This window comes from Quercus lobata, chromosome 2, assembly GCF_001633185.2.
Source record: "Quercus lobata isolate SW786 chromosome 2, ValleyOak3.0 Primary Assembly, whole genome shotgun sequence".
NCBI classification, from domain to species: Eukaryota; Viridiplantae; Streptophyta; class Magnoliopsida; order Fagales; family Fagaceae; genus Quercus; species Quercus lobata.
This window is the reverse complement of record NC_044905.1, coordinates 87,655,856-87,673,276: the sequence shown is the minus strand read 5'-3', so window position 1 is coordinate 87,673,276 and position 17,421 is coordinate 87,655,856. Positions and strand designations below refer to the sequence as shown.

The window sequence follows — 17,421 nt, the reverse complement described above, 5'->3', positions numbered from 1 at the left end:
TTCAATTTACATGAAAATAATTTATACATTAGCAATATAACATTGTATATTTTTTTTTAAACAAAAATTCAGGTTTCCACCTTACGAGTGCGACCTCAATCGTTTGCACCCCTCCCGCAGTTAGGCGAGCATATCGCCCCATATTTGCATCAATGTAGATTATACCGTGTTACCCGCCTACCACATATAGATATTGATTGGAGTCTTATCACTTCTTTGGTAGAGCGATGGCAATCTAGTACCCATACATTTCACCTACCTAATTGTGAAATGACTATAACTCTACAGGATATAGCAATCCTTACAGGATTGCCTATTGATGGCAATGCAGTGTGCGGGCCAATAAATTTGACTTGGAGTACAGAATGTCGTAATTTACTTGGGGTGACACCACCTGAAACAGCATTGAAATTTGGTGGCCTTAAAATAACATGGGTAAGGGATACATTCTCAAACCTACCAGAGGGTGCCAATGCTATAACAACCCAACAGCATGCTAGGGCATACATGTTTCAGGTTTTGGCTTTACTATTTGGAAATAAGAGCCAAAGTAGATTGCATTGCTGCTTTCTCAAGCTGTTAGACGACTTTGGTGTAGCTGGGGAATATAGCTGGGGTAGTGCTACACTAGCTTACCTTTATAAAGAGCTGTGTACTGCTGCTATTAAAAAAAGCACGGAGATTGCAGGTCCTGTTTTCATATTACAATTATGGGCGTGGGAGCATCTTCCATATCTGACCCCAATTCCAATAAATCCAACAAATTTAAATGGCGACGACCCATACGGTTGCAGGTATAATATTTACTTTTTATTTCTATACAATTTTGTAATCCTTGATACTTCCAAACCCTAAATATTGTATGACAATCATTAATTGTGTATAGGTGGGATACCAAAAGAACATTCACTCATACACCAACGCATGTTTTGCGTTCATACCGTTCTAATCACGATACACATAATAATAAACAGGTAATATATCACAATGCATCAATGGTTAATTTACTAGTTATATTATTGTCTTGATTGATTATAACATAGTTATTGTAATTGGAATTGCAGGTTGTTTGGACACCATACGATAACTATATGCATCCATGGTGTCTTGCAGAAAGAAATATATGGACTACAACAGCGCCATTGCTGTGCTTCCAAATTGTAGAGTATTACCACCCAGAAAGAGTCATGCAACAGTTTGGGTTGTTGCAAAGATGTCCAAGGTGGCCTACAGACAATTTGGATAAATCTGTGCATTGTGTAAAGTTGACAGGAAAGTCCACTGTCAATTGGAGAAGGCAGCATGACCAATACTACGAGCGTTGGAATATGCGAGCTGAACTTCTAGTTGGAGATGACCATTTTGATTCAAGTGTGGACTACGCAACATGGTACCAGCAAAATGGTCACCTATTCACAACACCAGAGGCGGCTGCCCATATATACCAGGTTATTATTTTAGCTTTTTCGATAATACTGCACTAATATTGATAACAAGTTATTTACACATCCAAATACTGCACTAATATTGATAACAAATTATTATTTTCACTTTTTCAATATTACTGCACTAATAAATGTTATTTTCCTTTTTCTGCGGCAGCAAACTGAGGTCAATAAAATGTTAAATTTAGCTGTTGCAAATCAACAGAGGAATGATCTCACAGCACAGCAAGTCCTTCCACCAATAGTAGAGGGCCTTACTCGACTGAAGTTATCAATGGAAACAAATATTTCCTCTGTCCCTACTGAAAGGGTGACAAACTTCGGGCGACGACAAAGGCGCCAAGGAAGACAGCCGCAAACCTATACTGAAACCCACTCATCTACCTCTGTACAACGTGGACAATGCCGAAATGATGATGCCGGACCATCCACCTCCGCACAACACAATATGTACAGCTTTACCCAAGCTGGGCCATCAACATTTGCTGGTAATGAGCCAACCACCTTCAGTGAGTATAATCCAATTAATGTCAACGAGTATTGCATGAATTTATATCAACAAATTGGGTCATCCACTTCCATAGGACAAGGATTTGAGGGTTTGTTTAGCTATGACCATTATCCCCAACCTAATTCAACACCTCCCTCCTATCACCCATCGCCACCTCCATCTTATGCTGGGCAATACAATTATGACCAAGATAGCCAGTACAACTATGATTTCTGCACACCACAACCTTCCCAGCCACCCCCTCATGTTGGTGATTTTTGTACACCACAAAATACATGGGTATGTGCTCCAAACTCCGAAGAAGAGGCCTCTGTAACAGACTCTGAGGAAGATGCCTCAAATGAGGATAGTGGGGAAGATGCAGAAGATACCCAAGAGATGGAGGTGTCTTCAGATAATGAAGATGATGACTATGGTAATTATCAAACGGAGGTTGATATTAGAACACAGCCGAGGCGCATGGGGAGAAGTCCTGTGCAAGCACGAAGGTACCCACAACGAGAAAATAGGCATCCTCCATGTTGTGGAACGCAACAAAAATTAAATGTACCTCATCGTCGCAATCACTAGTCAATGTAAAATGACTGTTTATTAAAAATGATCCAAAATAAGTATTATCATTATTTATGCATCATTGTAGCAAAAAATATTATGCCTAAATAGTATACATAGCACATTATACTACTAACCGTAAGACCTTTGTGAAAACAAGAAATGTGTACATTTTTCCTTTGGTAAATCTTTTTTCCTTTGCATGATGGCTACTGTGGTGTACATTTTTATTTTCATTCTCCACAGCCTCTCTTCCAAACTCTCGTAAAAGTGTCAAAGACAAAAAAAAGTACATAGATTCTTATTCTCCACAGCCTCTCGTACATTGATTCTTATTCTAAAGTGCACGCTGTAAACAAAAACAAAAAAAAAAAGTACATAGATTCTTATAGAAGAAAAAAATTGACTGATGTGCACGTTGTAAACAAAAAAAAAAAAAAAAAAAAAAAAAAAAAAGTATACAGATTCTTACAATAGAAAAGAAAAAATGATTGATATGCACACTATAAACCAAAAAAAAAAAGCAAAGAAAGTATATAGATTCTTACAATATAGAATAAAAAAATGATTGATGTGCATACTGTAAACAACAATAAAGTATATAGATTCTTACAATACCGAAAAAAAAAAATTGATGTGTACACTGTAAACCCAAAAAAGCAAACAAAGTACATAGATTTTTACAATATAGAAGAAAAAAATTGATTGATGTGCACGCTGTTAACAAAAAAAAAAAAGAAAAAGTAAAGAAAGTACATAGATTCTTACGTGCACGCTGTGAACAAAAAAAAGCAAAGAAAGTAAAAAAAATAAAACAAAAAGTCAATCAACCAATCACTTCAACTCCTTATCTAATCTGGTTTGTGGCAATGGCATTGCCGAAATTGAGGAGAGAGATATAAAAAAAAAAAAAAAGTACGCATATGAAAAAAAGTACCCTATAAGGATAGATTCAAGTACAATGACATTGCAAAGATTCTTTTCAGTATTTTTGGCATTGCAGAGATTCTTTCAGTATTTTTTTGTTGCCGAAATAGTGGAGAGAGATTGATAAAAAAGTACACATATAAAAAAAAGTACCCTATAAGGATAGATTCAAGTACAATGGCATTGCAGTGGCATTGCAGAGATTCTTTCAGTATTTGTGACATTGCAGAGATTCTTTCAGTACTTTTTTGACTGAAGGAGTTTTGTTTGTCATGTTCTTTTATGGTAAAAGTACCCTATAATGTCACTGAATTTAACTGATATGAAACTTGCATCCTATTTAAACAGTACTAATGTCACTGAAATTTCCACCGTTCTTATTTTCTACTCTTTTTCCCCTATAAATTCCATCAACCTTCTTCTCCACTCTTGTTCCCCTCATAATTTTACCAACCATTTTCAAATCATGCGTGCCATATATTCTACAAACAACTATAAGTAACAACACTTGCAAATATCTATCCGTTCGTTATCTCTTAGAAGGTGAGTTATATTTCTTAAGTAGTTACTTTTCTTTTTATAATATTCATGTTGATATGTTTTAGGGGCATAGCTAAGCATGAAAATTTTTTTTTTGTTAAATTATTTGTTCATGCAAATCTTGTTTCTGTATTATGTGTTTTGCAATATGAACTGATTTGTATGATATGTTTTAAATTATTTATCCATGAATTCTTGCCTAAATTTCAAAATTGACGTATATTTCCTTAAAGAAATACTTAGTTTGTTAGCCTATAATATACACGTATGTTTAATACTATAATTATCAGTGAATATTTTTAATGGATTACCTTCTTGTATTGCATTGTAATGGTTGTGTTGTGTTAATTTATTAATACTATTATTATGCTTTACTGTAGATGGCAGAAAAGTTGTTCATTTTTCTCATCCATTCCGGTGGAATAATTAAACATGGAGAAAATGGGGTTTATTACGAAGGGCCACCTCCTTCTATGCTTCCATTAAGCCGGGGTGTTACATTTGAAGATTTATGTGATAGAGTAGCATCCACGCTTCATATAAACAGAGAAGATTCAAAATTGACTATTTGGTATAGATTTCCATTTCAATGTCATCCACATCCTGTGACTTACCAGCAAGTTTTGGTAGCAGATGATAATGGTGTCAATGCAATATTCGATATGTTAGACCGTCAATATGGATTTGTAGGTGCAGAGTTATACGTGGGTGTAGAGCCTATAAGAAGCCACCGAGATGTTTTCCCCATTCGATATGCCAACGAAGGACCGAGTGCATCGTTTAACTATTCACATGGCGGGCACTTCCATGATCCATATGCCACTCATATTGGTCATTATTCTCAAGATGCGGCTCATTCTCCAATCAACATTGGCGGTGCTAACTATCATTCTCCATATACCCATGTTGCAACTGAGGACCAACATGTTCCTTCTCGGCCAATTTCCAACAGTGATGCTGACTATGATAATCCAACTGAGCATGTCACACAAGAGACTACTTGTTTTGAGTTTGAAGCTCAGTATGACCAAACCGCCTCTCAGAGAGCTGCTAATGATCCTAATGATACACATCGCATAGCTGCTACTACTGAAAATGCGGTCCATACATTATCAGAAAGGATGCGGACTATGGATAGTGATGACCAACTTGATGACGATGAGGTCCTTGATGATATTGGAGATGAACAGGAGCCTCCAAATGAAGGTAATCATGAAAGCAGTCCAACTATGGGAGTCCATCAACCTTCATCACTAAGCTTTTCACAGAACACGTGGGATAATATAATTGATCCAACCCCACCATTTGAAAAGCCCACTCAGAGTATTTGGGACCCTACCCAAGAGTTTTATGTGGGCTTGCTTTTTGCCGATAAGGATGAACTACAAGCTGCTGTTAAACGCTATCACATCAAAAGGAACCAAACATTTTGTGTAAGAGAGTCAGATCCAGAATGTTGGTCTGTAAGGTGCAAAAATTGTTCTTGGCGTCTTCGAGCATGCTTCCGGGCTACATATGGGTTGTTTGAGGTTAGGAAGTACAATGGTCCACACACATGTACAGAGTCTACGCTCACACAAGATCACGAGCAATTAGACACCCATGTTATTGAGAAAGAGTTGAGGGATGTTGTCAAAAATGATCCAACCATAAAGATTGCTTCACTTCAACAGACTCTTTACAATAAGTACCAATACAGGCCTTCTTATTTCAAGGTGTGGGAGGCAAAAGAGAAAGCAATTGGTAGAGCGTTTGGTGATTGGGACAAATCTTACCAATTATTGCCAAAATGGTTGAAAGCTTTGACTGATTCAAACCCGGACAGCAGGGTTATTTGGAGAACAATACCTGCTACTATGCCAGGCTGTGCGATATTCGAGAGAGTGTTCTGGGCTTTTGGTCCATCAATTGAAGGTTTTCAACATTGTAGGCCAGTGATTAGTATAGATGGAACTTTCCTATATGGTAAGTATAAAGGTACGTTACTGATTGCATCAACTTGGGATGGTGACAACAGACTTTTTCCACTTGCCTTTGCCATTGTGGAGAAGGAAACTGATGATAGCTGGTATTGGTTTTTGCGTTGTATTCAGATTAATGTCACTAATCGAGAAGGGTTATGTGTCATATCTGATCGTCATCCTGGTATAATGGCAGCGATACGGACTATATGTCAATCGACACGTTGGTATCATCGTTTTTGCCTTCGCCATGTGGCTAGCAATTTCAATCAACAAATTGGGAATAAAAACTTGAAGGCTATGGTAATGTGGGCAGGCATGGAGAATCAGTTACGAAAGTATCAAATCACCAGGGATAGAATTACTCAATTAAGTGCAGATGGTGAGAAGTATTTAAGGGAAATGCCGGTGGAAAAGTGGACGTTAGCATACGATGGTGGACATCGTTATGGGGCAATGACCACAAACTTGTCTGAAAGCTTCAATGGAATTCTAAAGAGTGCTAGAAATCTGCCCATAACTGCATTAGTTGAACTTACATACTATCGTTGTGTCGCCTACTTTGCCGATCGGTATACTAAGGCATGTGCAGAGGTTACTGCCGGTGAACGCATTACGGCCTATGCAAAGAATAAATTCAATAAATGGGAAAAAAAGGCACCAAAGCATTCAGTTACCGTGTTCAGTCATGAAGATGGTCTGTTTGAAGTCAGAACACCAATAAACCCTAACTCTGCATATAGGGGTAATCATCGTCATGAGGTAAATTTGAGGCAGAACACTTGTAGTTGTCAAAAATGGCAGGTTTATAAGATTCCGTGCTCACATGTCATTGCTGTGTGTAAATATCAAGGCATCTCTGCAATGCGATATATCGACCGTTGCTACCATTTGGAAGAACAAGTTGCTTGTTATGCACCTAGATTTCGCATAGTTCCGGACAGTGTACATTGGAATGAGCCTAATTTCCCGGTCTTGTATCCTAATGTCAAGCTGCGCCGTGAAAAAGGTCGACCAAGAACAACTCGGCTTCGAAATGAAATGGACGAAGGGGCAGAGCATCAACCAAGGCCATTGTGCAGTCTTTATAGGCAAGAAGGCCATAATAGAAGAACATGCCCCACTCGAACTGTGGCTGGCTCCACTAGTGGCTAAACTGAATGACCCAACATAAGTATTCAATCTACTTCAGTGGATTGGTTGGACTGTTGTTTTTTTTTTTTTTTAATTATGTTTTTAGGAGTTGGACCATATTGTTAGTTTGTATTATTTGAAAGAACATGGTACTAATTCCATATGCTATGATGTTTTCTAGCACTGCAAGTTAGATTTGGGTGTACGTTTATTTATTTTGTGTCTGTGTGTGTCTATATATATATTGTGCATTATAGTTTAGGGTTTCAATAACACCTTATAGTGTGCACATCAATATATATTGTGCACATCAAAAATCTGTATACTTTCTTTGTTTTTTTTGTTTACAGCGTGCACATCAGTCATTTTTTCCTTCTATACGGATCTATGTACTTCCCTTCTCTTTTATTACCAATTGAACAATAAAAAGACAAAAAAGAAAGATTTAGATGTGATAAAATTTATTTTCTGCAGAGAATATAAGTCAGATGAGACGAGGAGCAGACAAAAAAGAATGGAGATGAGGTGAGATGAGATGAGGAGTAGACAAAAAAGAATCACGTTAAAGATTTACATGTGGCAAAATATATTTTCTGCAGAGAATAAAAATCAAATGAGATGAGGAGTTGAGGTGATTGGTTGATTGAATCTTTGTCTTTTTTGGTTTACTTTCTTTACTTTTTTTTGTTTACAACGAAGGAAAGTCCACTGTAAGAATCTATGTACTTTCTTTGTTTTTTTTTTTAAAGCGTGCACATCAATCATTTTTTTTTCCGTAGTGTAAGAATATATGTACTTTCTTTGCTTTTTTGGTTTACTGTGTACACATCAATAATTTTTTTCTTCTATATTGTAAGAATCTAGGTACTTTCTTTACTTTTTTTGGTTTATAGTGTGCACATCAATCATTTTTTCTTTTCTATGGTAAGAATCCGTACTTTCTTTGTTTTTTTTGTTTACAGCGTGCACATCAGTCATTTTTTCGTTCTATAAGAATCTATGTACTTTTTTTTTTTGTTTTTGTTTACAGCGTGCACTTTAGAAAAAGTGTACTTGAATCTATCCTTATCTATTTCTAAAAGAACGTGACAAACCAAACTGGTTCAGTCAAAAATATATTGAAAGAATAATATGCGTACTTTTTTTATATCTCTCTCCTCTATTTCGGCAATACCATTGCCACAATTCTTTTTTTCTCACATTTTCGGCAATTAGATTGTCACAAAATTTTTTTTCCTATTTCGACAATACCATTGCCACAATTAATTTGTCACAAATTTTTTCCCCCTATTTCGACAATACCATTACCACAATTTTTCTTCTTTTTTTTTCCCACAATTTCAGCAATGGCACTGCCGAAATTGGGAAATTATTTTTTCCCACATTTTCGGCAATCCAATTGCCGTTTTCTCTCCTTTTTATTTTTAATCCTTTTGTACTTTTCTTTTCTTTTCTTTTTTCTCATATTTACGGCAACGCTATTGCCGTAATCCTTTTTTCCTTTCTTTCCCACAATTTCAGCAATGGCACTGCCGAAATTGAGGAAAAATTAAATAATTTCCCCCTATTTCGGCAATAGCGTTGCCGTAAATGTAAAAAAAATAAAAAAATAAAAAAAAAAGAACTGGGATTACCGAAATTGTGGGGGAAAAAAAAAAATTTTTCCCCAACAATTTCGGCAATGCATTGCAAATTGTGCATTGCCGAAATTGTTTGGGAAAATTTTTTTTTTTCCCACATTTTCGGCAATCCCATTGCTGTTTTCTCTTTTTTATTTATTTATTTATTTATTTACATTTACGGCAACGCTATTGCCGAAATAGGGGAAAATTATTTAATTTTTTCTCAATTTCGGCAATCCCATTGCTGTTTTCTCTTTTTATTTATTTATTTACATTTACGGCAACGCTATTGCCGAAATAGGGGAAATTATTTTTTCAAATTTTTCCCCAATTTCTTTTTATTTATTTATTTATTTACATTTACGGCAACGCTATTGCCGAAATAGATATTTCCTCCTATTACGGCAATGGGATTGCCGTAATCCTTTTCTCTTTTTCTTTTTTTTTTTTCTTTTTTTAATTTTTTATTTTTTATTTACATTTACGGAAACAGGGGAAATTTTTTTTTCCTATTTCGGCAATCCCATTGCCGTAATCCTTTTTTTTTTTTTTTTTTTTTTTTCACATTTTCGGCAATGCTATTGCCGTAATCCAAATAGGGAAAATTTTTTTCCCCAATTCTTTCCTTTTTTTTTCCCACATTTTCGTCAATGGCATTACCGAAATTGTGGGGGAAAAAAAAAAATTTTTCCCCAACAATTTCGGTAATGCCATTGCCGAAATTGTGGGGAAAAAAAAAAAAAAAAAATTTCCTCCACAATTTCGGCAATGGTTATTCTCTCTCCTCTCTCCTACTTTTTTGTTATTCTCTCTCCTCTCTCCTGCTTCTGGTTGAATTTCGGTAACAGTATTCTCTCTCCTGCTTTTTTTGGCTGAATTTCGGCAACGCCATTGCCGAAATTCAGTCTCTCTCCTCACTTCGCCAATTAACTTTGAACAGTAGGTATAATGCAAATTAACTTTAAATTTTGCAATTTTTACCCAAAAGACTCCTTGTTAGCTCCTAGACGACCGTGAAGCGAGCCGCTAGTATTGTTCTTGAAAAATCCAATTAGAGTCTAAGCAGTTAGACATGGTACAAAGATACCATAAAAAATCAGAAGGCAAGAGCCACAAAAACTATAAAAGCAAATGGATTTTTTATTTTTTTTATTTTTTGAGAAACAAATGTATTGTAAATCAAGGAAAGATCATTTCACTTCAAGCCTTTATGGCTTATTCTGGAGTTGGTTAGCAATAATCATGGTCATTAGTAAGAATCAAGGAAAATCTGCTTTGTTAGAATTAAATTGGTATTTCTTGTCCACTAAAGAGGATTTTCCTTACACACCCTCTTGTTAGGTGGGAGGATGTGCCCCTAAGCCATAAGGCTTGGAGATGCTGAGGAACTCTCATTCAAGTAGCCAACCCTTAGGGGGTGGGGTAGCCTAGATTTAGGTAGATTTTCTATTAAAAAAAATAAAAATAAAAAAAAGGAAGAAGAAGAAGAGGAGGAAGATATTCCTTATCCACCAAGAAACTTTATAGTAAAATATTACAATCCTAAAGTTGAGAGATGTTTATATTTTATATCTAAAGTTTTAAAATTTGGAATTTCCTCTCTATAGTTTGGGGGTGTTTGAATTTTACACTTTGACATTTTAGAATTTGAATTTTACCCCCAAAAGTTTAGGATTGTTTGGATTTTATACTCCCAAATTTTGAAACTTTAAGGTTATAGGGTATAAAATTCAAACACTCCTAAACTTTAGGGAATAAAATCCAAACACTCTTAAAATTTAAAAGGTAAAATTCAAGTTCTAAAACGTTAGGGTGTAAAATTCAAATACCCCTAAACTTTAGAAAATAAAGTTCAAATTTTGAAATTTCATGATGTAAAATCCAAACTCCGCCCTTACAAATATACAAAACTACAAAGTGAGCTCCAAGACAAATTTTGTTATCATTTGAGTGTTTTGTGTTTGTCGACATATACTATTGTTGAATCACATGATGAATTATTGATCTTTTTCTCTTATGTTTTGTTGTGTATATATATATTTTAATTTTTTTCCTTCTCAAGTTTTTATCGTACAAGAGTTTTCCACTGTCAACACGCTTCGCTACCTTTGTCTTTAGTTACTCTTTAATTCATTGGGTTGCTATGCCTATGAACACCTTTGTTTCTTCAGTTGGGCCTCTTCCCAAAATTTTACTCTGGTCATTTTCTTAATGCATCATGGGAAATGGGCACCACGTCTATGCAATTTTCCATATTTCCTGTTTGGTGAAACCTCGGCCAGTGGACCTGCAAGAATTCAAAATGATTCATGCATACATGATACATAGCCCTGTCCCTATCTCAATTCGTAAAAGGAAGAGAAGCTCGCGTGCTACTTGCCCCTGCAAGCTGGAGTGACCACTGAGAGTCTCACTGTTTGCGGTCCAAATTTCCATCAATGGTTAAGCAAAATGGCAACCTGAGAAAAAGCGAGTTCAACGTTTTGGACCTTTACTTTCCCCATTGATTGAATAGTCCACAAACCCATCAATTCTCATTTTTGGCATATTCATTGACTCCGATTTTAATCAAGAAAAAGTACGTGCTATTTTTTCTTTTTTTTTGCTTATTTTGAGTAAAGAAGTACGATCCTATTTATTATATTTTTGGTTCAATGTCATCCATAGCAGTGACTTTTTTATTATGGGTAACAATGATGGTCAAGTATTAATTTCAAACTCAGTGATTTCAGTGTATGATTTTGAAGATGCGTACTATTGCCATCATTTCAACATGGCAGTAATTTGAATTTTTTATTTTTTATTTTTTTTTGAGAAAGGGCAGTAATTTGAATTTTCGTGGTAAACCGTAAACCTTACCAATAAAGTTATGGCCTATGGGGATTAACGTATCAAGTTATGAAAGTGGGCCTCCTTTGAAAAATTGTAACAATTAATTGGGAGTATTATATTAGCAAAAAGAAATTAACACAAGAAACAACAATTGGGAGTATGAGTGTATGACACTAACAAGTTCCGTGGTAATTGATAAGCATGAACAATATACGTGCGTGATTTCAGGTGTAGTTTAACAAATAAGAATAATTTGAAATAGTTTAGAGGAAAAAGTTTGACTCCAATATGTTTGAGAAATTATGTGAGATTAGGGAGAAATTATACGGTCCTCATGTTGGACCACGTCATTTGTCCACTATTCTAGTAAAAAACTTTCATCTATTTAAAATTGTTGAGTCAGTATTTAGTTTTTATTTAAAACTCCACAATTTTAAACAAATAGGAGTCTTTTACTGAAATGGTGGACCACATCACTTGTTCACCATGAGGACCTTATAATTTCTCGAGATTATGACACTTACAAGTTTTTATTCTAACCTATTATGTGATAATTAAAGAAATTATTAATCTGTAGTTTAAATTATATGATTGTTTTTAAAATAATATATATGGATGTACTTATAAAATGCCAAAAAATGTGCGATAATAACATACTTTGTGATCTTCCAATCTATGGTTTGAAATCCACCTCCCTCTCTCTCATTGTCAATCTTTCGAAATTACAAAAAATATATATATATATATATATATATAAAAGAATATTTTTGAAACATTTTCATTGAAAATATTCGGAAGTGTATTATGTGTATGTATGTACTTATATTGTACATTACTTTTGTATCAAGAGAAACTATCTAATTTTTTAAGGGTCAAAACTTTCTATTATTCTTCTTTGTTCATTCTTATATTTCATCATTCTCTGTTGTGGAACAATAATATACCCATTTTTAAATGATGTGTATCAAAGTGGTCCAAACATGCATGATATCTATCTTTTCTTCTTTTACCACACAATTCCCAATTTCTTTCTTTACCTTTTCTAAGCCCCAGAGTCACCTAAATTAACAAGCTCATGACTTTCAACAGCATCAAATATATGTCTCAAAATCCACTGAATTAACCAGTTTGGAGTAATAGGATAAAGCACGGACCACAAATGAGTTTAACAGCTTAATTCTAATGGCCATAAAACAAGAGGAGGGAAAAGAAAGAGGGAGCAAGAAAACATTATGGTTTTCTTCTTCTTTACTTTGTTCATAGAAAGGAATGTGAATGCGTGGATAAGAAAATGCCCATATGAGAAAGTAGACAATCTTTTCAAACTTGGAAAAAAAGAAAAAGTTCAGTTTTCCTTTTGTAATATTTTTTTCCGTGATAAAGACAAGTAATTATTGGGATCACATGAGTTCATTAGAGTTCTCATGAGAATCACATTGGGACAATTATGGGATCCCCTTCCTTTTACACAAAAGCAAAAATATTAATAACATACACGAGATAGAGGGGACCATACAATACCTAAAAACAAGTAATACTTTATAAATATATTAATAAAATAAATGTAAATTCAAAGCATAGTGACATGGTCTTACATCAATTGTTTTAATCCTTATCATTAGTAGGGAAAACAGAGGATAACAACTCTTTCTTTGGTGTCATACATGATATTTGCTTCCTGTTTTACCTAATTTTATTTACATCTACAGTTAGAAGTAGTCAAAATGATGAGGGATTTGATATGGTTGATCCCTCTCTTTCTTGCTTAACTTTGGTAACAAAGCTCTACTCCTAAACTTGTGTAGATCACTAGGGACTTCAGGTGGTCTGACTGACCTAATCAAAGCCCAATTCACACCCTTGAAAAACTCATGCCTCTTGATCTCAACAGAACCCTTTAAGCTTCCAATTCTCTTCTTGGGATTCTTCACTAACAGCTTGCTAATAAGGTCTTGAACTTTCACCATCTCTTCAAATTCTTTGCTGCTACTAACACCAATCCTTGGGAAAGCTAGTGGCTGTCTAAGAATGTTGATGAGGGTTTTCTCATTGTTTTCACCTTTGAAAGGTGTTCTCCCAAATAACATTTCATACAAGAACACCCCCAAAGTCCACCAATCCACAGCACTCCCATGGCCTTGACCTGATATCACCTCGGGTGCTAAGTACTCGTGTGTTCCAACAAAGGACTTGGAACGAGCATTTATTGGCTCAGCCACTAGTTCTGGATCAAGTTCTAGGACACCAACTTGATTTGTTATTGTTGTAACATTATTAGCTTTCTTTTTCTTGGTGGAAGCTGAGAAACATGAAAGCACAGGTTGCATGGGGGCAACACAAGAAGGTGTCAAACACTTTACATCCTTGTCATTGGGATCCAAAGTATGGTTTGCCCTTAGGAGCTTGGGAACAACATCACATTTGAGTGAAAGATCGAAATCCGAAAGCATAATGTGGCCATCTTCTCTGACCAGCACATTTTCTGGCTTAAGGTCTCTGTAAACTATACCCATCATGTGGAGATACTCTAGTGCAAGGAGTGTCTCAGCAGCATAAAACCTATGATTACATTTTCATAACTCATTAGTAATAAACTTTCAAACATAAAACTAAGCATACACAACAAATAAAGGAATATATAAAAAGCAAGTAATGTCACACCAACAAAAGTACTCAATATCATCTTTATTGGAAATGACTCCATTTTATGTCTAAAGTGAATTTAGTATCACCACATTTAAATAACGCCTTTCTCAAAAAAAAAAAAAATTTAAATAACGCGACATTATAAAATAAAATCTTAATTGTAAAATTAATTTTCTCCGTTTCAAATAAAATAGAGAGTTTCCTACTCTTCTTTATGACTAGCTCATTATTTCTTTGTATCATTTGAGGTGGAAATTAACATGGACTTATGGTAAAACATGTACGTATTTAATTACCTTATTTGTTGTTAACTTATTTACTTACAAAACCTACTTTAAGCTACTTTTTGTCTTACCAATTTCTTTATTAAACAAAATTTGACAACTACACAAACAATTCTAAAGATCAAGAGACTTACTTAGCAGATGAAATGCAAAATCGCTTTCCTGGCTGGCGTTGTCGAGCAGCATACAAATCTCCACCAGGGCAAAACTCCATGACCAAGCAAGAGTAATGAGAAGCCTCAAACTCAGCATACAAAGTTGGCAAGAAAGGGTGATCAAGCATACCCAAAATCTCCTTCTCCATCTCAGCCCTCTGTAGCTTCTTCCTTATAGCAAGTGCTTCTTTGTCCACCACTTTCATGGCGTAAAAACACTGTGGCAACCCCACCACAGGGTTCCTTATCTGGCAAAGGTACACGTTCCCTATGTCACCACTTCCAAGCCTACGTAGAAGCCGAAAATGATCAAGCCCAACTCGGCCTTTTGAGCTCTGGAGCCTCCTCATGGCTTCCCATGCGGCTTGGTTAGCCTTGTGGGGTTTTTGAGAGCTTAAAACAGAAGTGTCAGTGGAGGAGCATACAGAGACTGAGCTCCTTCGGCTACCAAAGCTGAGGTTACTCATCCAACTACGGCTTGAGTCTGGCACGGTTATTGAGGAGCAACTACTATCATAGTCTGATTCATCTCTGGCTATGGTGGCCATTGTTGTTGTTGCTGTGGAACATGTAATATTGTGTATGTGTGAGTGTGTGAGGTTTGCTACCTGGCTTGCTTTCTCAGGCATTTTATATAGACAGTCACAGAGCCTTTGTGGGTTTTAGCGCATGAATTATGTAATGTGGCTTACAGGAAGTCTACAAAGTGATACTTTTGTTAAAATAATACAATTTGGGAAAAAACTTTATCTAATAAACAAAAGGGTGTTTTGTTATGTTTTTATGTGGCTAGTTAAATGCCACGACTTTCACCATATATCTCAACATTGCCATTATTACTAATTTCATAATACTGAACAACTCAAAAAAAAAAAAAAAAAATTTACAAAAGAAATTAGAGGCAAATTAAAGCTTTGTTGGAGTAAGCTACGTTTGTTAGTGTGTATATCATACTTTTGGGTTGAAACTGTGACCAAATTTTATGTTTAATTGTTTCTTTTGTCCCGGTGTGTTGTGTGGCTGAACCTAGTAGAATCTGCTGAGCTAAAGAGTAATGTAAAACAGAAAAGAAAAGAAAAGAAAAGAGCTTTGATGTTGTGTGAGGCATGCTGAAACTGACACAACCACTAATTTTTGTTCGTTCAAAGTTGGCTTCCAAAAAGGAATGTCCATGCATGTTACACTACACTAAGTAAAAAAGCATTGTCACTTGTATTTTCATTCTTTATCTTATCTTAAAATAGATTTTATGGCATTCATCACTCTGTTAAAATATACTTTTGAACTTAGGTGCAATATCAAAATATCAGCCTTCAGAGGGAGACCATTTTCCCATTGGACCAATTGAATATTAGATATATTTATCCTATCATATCATTTAGTACTTTTTTTTTTTTTATTACAGTGAAAGAAAATTATTAAGTTTTTATAAAAAATTGAAATTTTTATATTTTTTAACCACAACAAGTAATTAATTTGTGTAACTAAGAATAATTCTACCGTCATAAACTATTTTTTTAATATTTTTATAAATCATTTATATAAAAAATTCTTACTGATTGTTACCTGAAATCACTACTAATTTGTAAAAATTTTTATAATTTTAGCAATTTTTTTACCAATAATTACTAATAATGGTGCGTTTTGACTTTGATCTCTCCAAAAAGAAAAGAAAAAAACATTCTAAACTCACTTTGTGTACACATAAAATTCCGTGGCGTTATTGTTATTTTGAAACAGCAATTGTGTGTTTTCTCAAAGTAGACGGTCAAAAGCTTTTGTTCCTTTCTGCTAAAAAGGTTTTGTACACCGAATTTCAAGATTCGTTTTCCAAGGCAACAACAAGGGCGCGGTAAGAAACGACTTCGTTTGGGAGCATCCCAAAAAATAAACCGACGTCATTCATTTTCACCCGTCGCGTCAAACACATTGCCTCATCATCTCACTCAATGATTTGATTTGATTTGATTTTTCCATTCGGTTTTTAGAATCGTAGTTTCTGGGAAAAGTTAGGGGTATTTTGGTAATTGCATCCTGGAAGTTGCATGGACTTGTTTAACCTGTATTATACAGGTAATAGATAGCTACGCAGAGAGGAAAGAGTGCACGAAACACCCGTGCCCCAAATTCAATATTTCCACCTTAGTAGAAATATTAGGTGACCTTCATATTCATATTCATATTTATATTTCTGTTTGCATAAATATATGATGATTCATATGTAACTTTATTACATTCTTGTCATGCATGTGATTGTGAACCCATTAAGGGATCTGTATTGGGTCCATATATACCAGCTCCTTACACGTGCCCCTTTTTAAAAAAATAATTGCCATAATAATTTGGTGATATATGCCATAATAACTTCAATATTGGTAATAATTTGGTTTTCAATTTTACTCTTCTTCCAATCTCATTTAAGCAGTACACAAGTTCTAGGAAATCTTCTTAATTTTTGCTATATGAAAAATAAGGGTTGTGTTGTGAATTCATCTACCCTAACATTATGTGATTACAATGAATAATATCACGTGTACTATCAAGGCTTTGATGAAACTATCATAATGAGTACAACATATTTGTTGAAATACTACTACTCGAATTACTAAACACAAGTTAATTATCATGTAAGGCGATATGAGAACTTCTACCATCAAACTAATCTCATAGTGATACAAAATCTAGGAAATCACAACAATGCTGTTGGATAATCTTTACTGCATAATTGAAATGAAACTCATGTAGGATCTGCACATTTTAGCATTTCAAAGTACCATCAAGGGGAAAATTACCAAGAAAAGCAATGATTAAA

At 34.9% G+C, this 17,421-nt stretch overlaps 1 protein-coding gene across 1 annotated transcript; it reads right to left on the bottom strand.

Moving 5' to 3' along the window:
* Positions 1–13,089: 13,089 nt before the first annotated feature.
* Positions 13,090–15,319, bottom strand: LOC115977034 (protein kinase PINOID 2). Its single transcript, XM_031098664.1, has 2 exons — positions 14,589–15,319; positions 13,090–14,083 (listed from the first exon to the last, which is right to left on the bottom strand). Exons 1-2 carry the CDS (start codon positions 15,236–15,238, stop codon positions 13,234–13,236), a joined length of 1,500 nt encoding a protein of 499 aa, XP_030954524.1. The 5' UTR covers positions 15,239–15,319; the 3' UTR covers positions 13,090–13,233.
* Between the last annotated feature and the right edge of the window lie 2,102 nt (positions 15,320–17,421).

Bases quoted from the DNA above. Each gene is read 5' to 3' on its own strand.
- LOC115977034 (XM_031098664.1), bottom strand. From the start codon at position 15,238: ATGCCTGAGAAAGCAAGCCAGGTAGCAAACCTCACACACTCACACATA. The intron at 14,084-14,588 runs GTAAGTCTCTTG...ATGTAATCATAG, and splicing joins TTTTGCATTTCATCTGCTAA to GTTTTATGCTGCTGAGACAC.